At 56.8% G+C, this 7,797-nt stretch overlaps 1 protein-coding gene across 1 annotated transcript in view; it reads right to left on the bottom strand.

Moving 5' to 3' along the window:
• Nucleotides 1-388: 388 nt before the first annotated feature.
• LOC113976596 (homeobox protein EMX1-like) overlaps nucleotides 389-7,797 on the bottom strand; it is a 9,283-nt gene continuing 1,874 nt past the window's right edge. The window contains exons 2-3 of the mRNA XM_027701919.1: nucleotides 7,156-7,340; nucleotides 389-720 (exon numbers count right to left, since the gene is read on the bottom strand). Coding sequence (XP_027557720.1) covers nucleotides 553-720; nucleotides 7,156-7,340 — 353 coding nt within the window. The 3' untranslated portion in view covers nucleotides 389-552. The remainder of the gene's footprint in view (nucleotides 721-7,155; nucleotides 7,341-7,797) is intronic.

Genomic DNA, 7,797 nt, shown 5'->3' with positions numbered 1-7,797 from the left:
GGAACGCACGCACACGGGCACGGAGAGAACAGAATAAATTAAAACAAACCGTGTAATAAAAAAAAAAAAACAACGATGAAACGACAACGGGGACGGGGGCGGGGGGGGGGGAGGGGGGCAGAAAAGGTGAAAAATTATAATAAAAAGGAAAAATGAAGAAGGGGGTCGGGCACACGGAGCTTCTGGGCAGGACGTGCGGATTTGATGTGGCGGCTGACGGACGCCTTCCAGCGCGGAGGAGGACGCGCGGCCGCGTCCCGGGGCCGCCCCGGCAGCCTCCTCTTCCTCCTCCTCGGCTCGGCGGCGGCGGCGGCGGGAGCTTCCCCGAAAAGCACCTCCGAGGGATGCCCCGGGCGGCTGGGGAGGGGGGACGGGGGTCCCCGGTGAGGCCGGGCGCCCCGAGGAAAGGCCGCGGGATGCGGCGGCGGCAGCGGCGGCTTCGGCGACGTCCCTACAGTCCGTTGTTGGGTGGTGGTGCCGCCGCCTGTGTTTTCCCCCCTTCCTCCCCCGGGTTCCTCTCCATGGTGGCTGCACCAGGAGCCTGTCCCTGCCTTAGTCGTTGGAGGTGACGTCGATGTCTTCTCCGCTCGACTGCTTGGTGGCGAGGCGCCATCGGTTGATGTGGTGGGAGCCTTTCTTCTTCTGGTCCGAGTCGGGGCCTTCCTCCTCCAGCTTCTGCCGTTTGTATTTCGTCCGCCTGTTCTGGAACCACACTTTCACCTGGCAAAGAGGGAGACACGGGGCGTTCGTTTTGGGGGGTCCTGGCACGGCTGGTCCGGTGCTGGGACCCAGGAGCGAGCTCGGTTTTCCTCAGGGACCGGCAAGAAACCGTTCCCTGTCCTTCCAGGAGCTCCTTCCAGGGGAGCTCCCACGGCCACCCTGCCCGGCCTCAGTTTCCCGTGGAAAGGTGGGACAGCTGGGCAAAGGTGGTGGGTTGTAGGGTGAGGGATGCTGCCACCTCCCAGCTCCGCTTCCCTGCACATTCCAGCCTTGGAGAAGCCCAGGTGGGAGAGGGACACTTGGTCACACCTTGGACACGGGGACAACAGGCATAGGGGACCCTCATGACAGCACCACGACCCGGAGCCCATCCCCCTGGAGTCTGGGCTGGGCCTGGATCAGCACGGAATGGTGGGAGCAGCTAAACCCGGCCCCATTCCGGTCACGGGTGTCAGGATGCCACGGGCACAGTGGGAGGACACCCAGTGACCACATGGGATGACACTCAGAGCCACCCCCACCCCTCCAGCCAGGACCATAATTACAATTATCGATCATTAATTTACCACATTTCGGTTTCAGGAAACCTTTTCCACCCTGATGGTGGTCAAACACTGTCCCAGGAGCCTGGAGAGGCAGTAGGGGGGAGATCCATCCTTGGGGAGATGGATCCCTCCCTCCTCATCTACCTGAGGCCCCCAGCATCCTGCTCTGATCCCAAATATCCTTGATGCCAGCGCTGGAAGCACGGGCTGGAGTGGAGGGTGGATACAGCAGCATGGACGTGGCAACATGGACACAGGGATCCATTTGGAATGCTGGTCAGGGATGCTGCGGGCACCCATGGGAGATGCCAGGCAGACAGGGATGTGGGATGCTGCAGTGAGGGATGTGGGATGCCAGAGGCAGCAGTGTGGAATGCTGCTCCAGGGGCGAGGGGTGCTGATGGAAGTGGTGAGGAATATTACAGCCAGGGATGCGGGATGCTGCAGGTAGCAGTGCAAATGCTGCAGGCAGTGGTGAGGGATGTGGGATGGTGCAGGGAGTGGGATCCCTGTGGGATGTAGGATGGTGCAGACAGTGGTGAGGGATGTGGGATGGTGCAGGCAGTGGGATCCCTGTGGGATGTAGGATGGTGCAGGCAGTGGTGAGGGATGTGGGATGGTGCAGGCAGTGGTGAGAGATGCTGCATCTGAGGATGAGGGATGCTGCAGGCAGTGGTGAGGGATCCTGCAGGTGGGATGCAGGATGATGCATCCAGGGATGAGGGATGCTGCAGGAAGCAGTGTGGATGCCCCGGGCAGCAGTGCTGGATGCTACAGGAAGGGATGCAGGATGCTGCAGGCAGTGGTGCAGGATGCAGGATTCTGGATGGCAGTGGTGTGGAATGCTGCAGATGGGATCCAAGACACTGCAGCCAGTGGTTTGGGATGCTGCAGGCAGTGGGGTGGGATGCAGGATACAGAATGGCAGTGGTGTGGGACACTGTAGATGGGATCCTAGATGCTGCAGCCAGTGACTTGGGATGCTGCAGACAGTGGTGCAGGATGCAGGATACAGGATGGCAGTGGTGTGGGACGCTGTAGAAGGGATCCAACCACTGCATCCAGTGGCTTGAGATGCTGTAGATGGGATCCCAGATGCTGCAGCCAGTGGCTTGGGATGCTGCAGGCAGTGGGGTGGGATGCAGGATATGGGATGGCAGTGGTGTGGGATGCAGGATATGGGATGGCAGTGGTGTGGGATGCTGCAGGCATGATACAGGATGCTGCAGCCAGTGGTTTGGGATGCTGCAGATGGGATCCAGGAAGCTGCAGGAAGGCTGTGGATGCTGCCCAGCTCCAGGCCCGCAGCACTAGGTGCCGCTGCTCGGCCGCCGCTGCCAGCCCAGCCCAGCCCAGCCCAGCCCAGCCCAGCCCAGCCCGAGCCTTTCCCTGCTGGCAGTCCTGCAATCCCGCAGCCGCTGTCACAGCTCATCCCCCGGGATAATCACCCCTTTTCCTCTCTGCTCCGGAGCCTTCCCAGCGCGGCACGGGCCGGCATTCCCACCTCTCTGTGTTCCCTGGGAGCAGCAGCGCCAGCCCTTGACTTTAAGGCTGCTCAGCCTACGGAAACAGCTGCTTTATGGCACCGGGATGTGTTAGAACCCCCCTCCCGGGACTCCAATCATTCGCTTTCCTACCTTTGGGGCATTCCCGGAACAATACCGAGCTGACGCCTTTCATTCAACCACCGCAAAGCACTTTGCAAACTTTAATTAAAGCTCTCAGCCCTCTGGGAGCAGGGAAGTTGCCTTATCCCTAAATTATAGAAGGGGAAACTAAGGCATAAAGCAATTAAGATGCTTGAGTGAGGCTGTGTGGAAGGCAGGGGAGGGTGTGCAGTGGTTCTCCCCAGCTCAGTTCACCTTGGGTACGGCCATGTCCTGCGGGATGAGGCTCCCCTGTGATTCCCAGCTGTCTCAGCTGCGGGAATGGGGATGTTTCCAGGCTGGATGGGCTCCCTGACCCTTCCCTTACCGTGTCCCTCACTCCAACAGGCCAGAAGCCACAATGAGAGGAGTGTGAGAACCTCACAGTGGGCAACTGGGGGATAAGCTGCCCCCTACAATGCCTAGTCCTGACTCCAAGAGTAATTGGTTTAAACCCCCCGAGCCTGGGGTTTTATCCCTTCCCAAACCATCAGCATATTAACCGTTGGAATGCTGGGGGTTTGTGCATCCAACTGCTGGGACACTCCCAGGGTCCCTTCCCAGCCATTCCCCAGGGTTGCTTCAGCCCTCCAGGGTCACCACCAGCCCCCTGCTCCTGATGTGGGATGGGGACGATCCCTGCATGGCTCCTGCACCTAAAACACAGCTCCCATCCATGGTTTTCCCTGCACACTCCCACTCAACAGCCAGGACATCCCGCTCTGCTTCAGGAATGCCAACAGCACCCAGAGAACCAGCCCTGCCTGAAAGGTGACATTGCCACCACCACCCTGGGGACAATCCAAATCCAGTGGCTTCCTGTGGAGCTTCCCCTGGACAATGACCCAAACCCTGCCAAAGGCTGAGAGCCCTGGGATGGGCCTGGATAGTGACAGGGAGGGACCGGCCCTGGATCACATGGTGACATCACTTGAGCTGTCACCCAAAGTGCCACCGCCCCAAAGGGCAGCAGAGCCTGTTCCTGCCATCCCAGCTGGGATTTTCCCTCTGGAAACAGCCCCAAAACTTTGAGGAGCTGGTTTCTGGGGACAGCCCCCAGGGAGGGATGGTTGCCAGCCCCGGGCTCTGCTCTGCGGCCGTATCTGGGCCGAGCATCTTTCTCCTCCCGTGATTCCCAGGCATTCACCCCGTTAATTATTAATTATGGAGCGGCTGCAATGCCCATCCGGCCCCAAACCCCGAAGCCAGGGCTGTTTTCCACCATCCCTGCATGAACAATGGGATAGAAGCTGGCACAGACGGTGCTTCCATAATCACCCCAAAGCTGGGAGGGGACACTGGGATATAGGGTGACTCCATAATCACCTCAAAGATGGGAGGGGACACTGGGATATAGGGTGACTTCATAGTTATCCCAAAGCTGGGAGGGGACACTGGGATATAAGGTGACTCAATGATCACCCTAAAGATGAGAGGAAACACTGGGATATACGGTGACTCCATAATCACCTCAAATCCAGGAGGGGACACTGGGATATAGAGTGACTCCATCATCACCCCAAAGCTGGGAGGGGACACTGGGATATAGGGTGACTCCATAATCATCCGAAAGCCAGGAGGGAACACAGGGATACACGGTGCCTCCATAATCATTCCAAAGCCAGGAGAGAATCCTGGGATGTACACCGACTCCACGATCACCCCAAAACCATGAGGAACACTGGGATATACAGTGACTTCATAGTCACCCCAAAGCTGGAAGGAGACATTGGGATACAGGGTGCCTCCATAATCACCCCAAAACTTCCCTCTGGTAGGAGCCAGGGAGAGGTCTTTGCTTTGGGAATGCAGATTTGAGACCCTGAGTGGGGTTTGCCCCGTGAGCTGCCGGGGATGGAGAGGTTCTGCCGGGAGATCCCGGCTGCATCGGGGAAAATTAACTCAGGGAAGTGACTTCCCAGCCCAATCCCCTCTTTTTTTTCTCTCCAATCCCTTTTATTTTGTTGTTCCAAGGGCCTGTCTTATCCCAAATTAACGCAGCTCCTTGGTAGTAGGAAGGATGGGAAGGGGTTAAACACCTGCACCCTTCCCCACCCCATATCCCAAGGCATTTCCTGATGCTGGGCAGGTACCTGTACCCTTTTCACCTTCCCCTGGGCTGCTCCAGGTGTTGCTCCCCAGCTGGGGAACCCGGAGCTGGGCACAGCCCAAAGGGAAAAACTCCCTATTCCAGGGGGAAAAGCAGTTGGCAAATAGCTGCAGGCACAGCCATAACACAGAGCCCCATCTGGGAATGATCAAATCCACTCAAAAATGATAAACCAGCCCAAAGTGTGGGTTTGGATGCGGGGCTGGGTGTCTGCACCAGGTGAAAACACACCTGTGTCACCCGCTGTCACACCGGGGATGTGTGTCACGGATAAAGGGGGCTGGTTTTCCATGGAAATTTGATTGCATGGAGGATTCATCACTGAATATATCAATAATAATAATAATAATAATAGTAATAATATCCTCCTTTTGGCACAGCCCCCAGCAACCTGCTATCCCACCCCTCTAATCCCAGCACTTGGATGCCTATCCCGCATCACATCCCTATGTAATAATTCCGCACATCGGAATTGTTCCCCTCCAGGTAATTTAAATCAGATTTTTTTTTTTTCTTTAAATTATTTCTCCGAAGCCACGAAACAAAAGGGAAAAAGCCATCCCTGCTCCCTGCAAACCACTGCTGCTGCTGCTGCTAGCAGCTTGGTGCTTGTTCCCAGATGGATCCGTGGGGCTGCGGGAAGGACGGGAGCCTTTCCCAGCCCTCCCGCCGACACCTGCGCTCGCTCCCTGCTTCCCAAAAACATGGAAACACCAGACTACAAAACGTGCTGAGGCACATAAAAATATATTTAAAAAATATCTACGTTGCCTCTTCCCATTTCTAAATCCCCCCGGGATTTAGGGATGGACGGCGCTGCTTTTTCCCCAATAATTCGCGTTATTGCCTGGAGGCTCCAGGCACTGCTGGAAAAGGCCAGGGAATGGCTGAGCTCCCCCTGGGGCATCCCACAGCTGCCCTTTCCGCCCAGACAAGTTGCTGGTTGTTCTTTGACCTTTGGGGTTTGTTCTTTTTTTCCCATTTTGCATGGTTTCAGAGAGGAGGGGTGACGGAAGCAGCGGGGAAGGATCGGAGCCGGGGTGTCACCGCCCTGCCCCGGGCTGGAGGGGTCGGGAGAGCATCAGCACCAGGATGTAAACACCCTCTGGATTTTGGGGGCTCGGTCCAGCCTCCCCAACATCCACAGCTGCTCCTTCCCGCTGTCCCCACGTCGGTGACATTTCCCTCCCAGTAACTTCCCAGAGATGCATTTGGAGGTTTTGCTTGGCAGAGCCTGGGCGAGGATGAGCCAGGCGGGTACTGGGAACACCCACGGCTCCAGCTTTAATTCCCAATTAAATTAAAGGATGAAAAATACATTAATTCAGAATATAGGCCAAACTGCCTCACCAGAATCTGGAGAAAACTTTCTCCAACCACTCCTTTACTGAATATTATGGGAAATAACGCGGCTTCACCTGGAGCATTTGGGAACAGCCCCTCACCGGGACACTGGGCTCGGACACACAGAGAAGCTCAGCCCTGACTCCCCTGTTTTCCCTCGACACTGTACACTTTTCCTTTCATCCCCACACTTCTGCTGGGTCTCATTATATCTAAATGCTGTGAAATGTCTGTTCTAATCCCAGAAAGTCACAGCCAAAATCAGCAGGTACCATCTCCACACCCATCCTGATTTTCGGGCACCGTGGTGTTGGAGCACGGAACCGAAGCCACACGGCTGAGCCACGGTTTTCCAGCTCTCCAGGGAAGGAAATCAGGCTGCTGCTCCTTTTCTAACCGGATTTTTAAAGCCATATTTTGCTCTCAGGGAAAACACCCCAAGCAAGCGAGACATAACACCGGAAAACCGCTCCGGAGAGCGGGATGATGCCAGAGCTGCATTCCCAGCCTCCAACCCGGCCAGGGACGACCGAAACGACCGAATGCCACAGCACAAAAAATCCCAAACCCACCCCAAGCCCACATAAAATAACCCATCTCCAAGGCCAGGAAAAGCAGCAGGGTTCAGCCCCAGTGGGATTCCTGGGCAAACCCAGCAGTGTGAGCCCTGCTGGGGTTTGGTGCCGCTCCTGCTGCTCGATGCCGAGCTGATCCTACCGGACGGATGGATGGATGGATGGACGGGTGGGTGGGTGGACAGTGGGACAGCTGGCTGTGGGATGGGCAGTACCTGGGTCTCGGAGAGGCTGAGGCTGCTGGCCAGCTGCTTCCTCTCGGCGCCCACCACGTAGTGGTTCTTCTCAAAGGCCCGTTCCAGCCGCAGGAGCTGTGATGGGGAGAAGGCCGTGCGGATGCGCTTGGGTTTCCGGGCAAAGGGGCCGTGCAGGAGAAGGCTCTCCTGGGATACCTCGCTCCCTGTGGACACAGAGCACAGTCAGGGTCCTGCACCAGCAGCCCCGGCATCAGATCCCACTCTGTGGGTGGATGTTGGGGTGACACTCTCGGCCTGTGACACGGGGGGACAGATAAGGGGTGTTGGGGGGTCCTGGGTGCCTTCCCAACCCCAAAATTGCAGGATTTATGTCCCCACAAGCACTGCGGTGTCATAGCTGTGCTCCCTCCTGGCTGCCCTTGGTGGGGCTGGATGTGGGAGGATGGAGAGGGGAAGGAAAAGGGGAGAAAAAGAAAGAGAGGGAGAAGGGATGGACCGGGAAAGCAGGAGGAAGAGGAAAGAGAGAAGGAAAGGGGGAGGCAGAGAAAAAACTGAGATAGAAAAAGGAATTATAAAATAGGAGAAAGAGATGGAGAAAGAGAAAAACAGAGAGAGAGAGAAAGAGAGAAAGAGAGAAAGAGAGAAAGAGAGAAAGAGAGA

The sequence above is a fragment of the Neopelma chrysocephalum genome, unplaced genomic scaffold (assembly GCF_003984885.1).
Source record: "Neopelma chrysocephalum unplaced genomic scaffold, ASM398488v2 Primary Assembly neopelma1_174, whole genome shotgun sequence".
In the NCBI taxonomy this organism is placed as follows: Eukaryota; Metazoa; Chordata; class Aves; order Passeriformes; family Pipridae; genus Neopelma; species Neopelma chrysocephalum.
The sequence above is the reverse complement of the archived record's forward strand: the minus strand, read 5'-3'. Positions and strand labels throughout refer to the sequence as shown.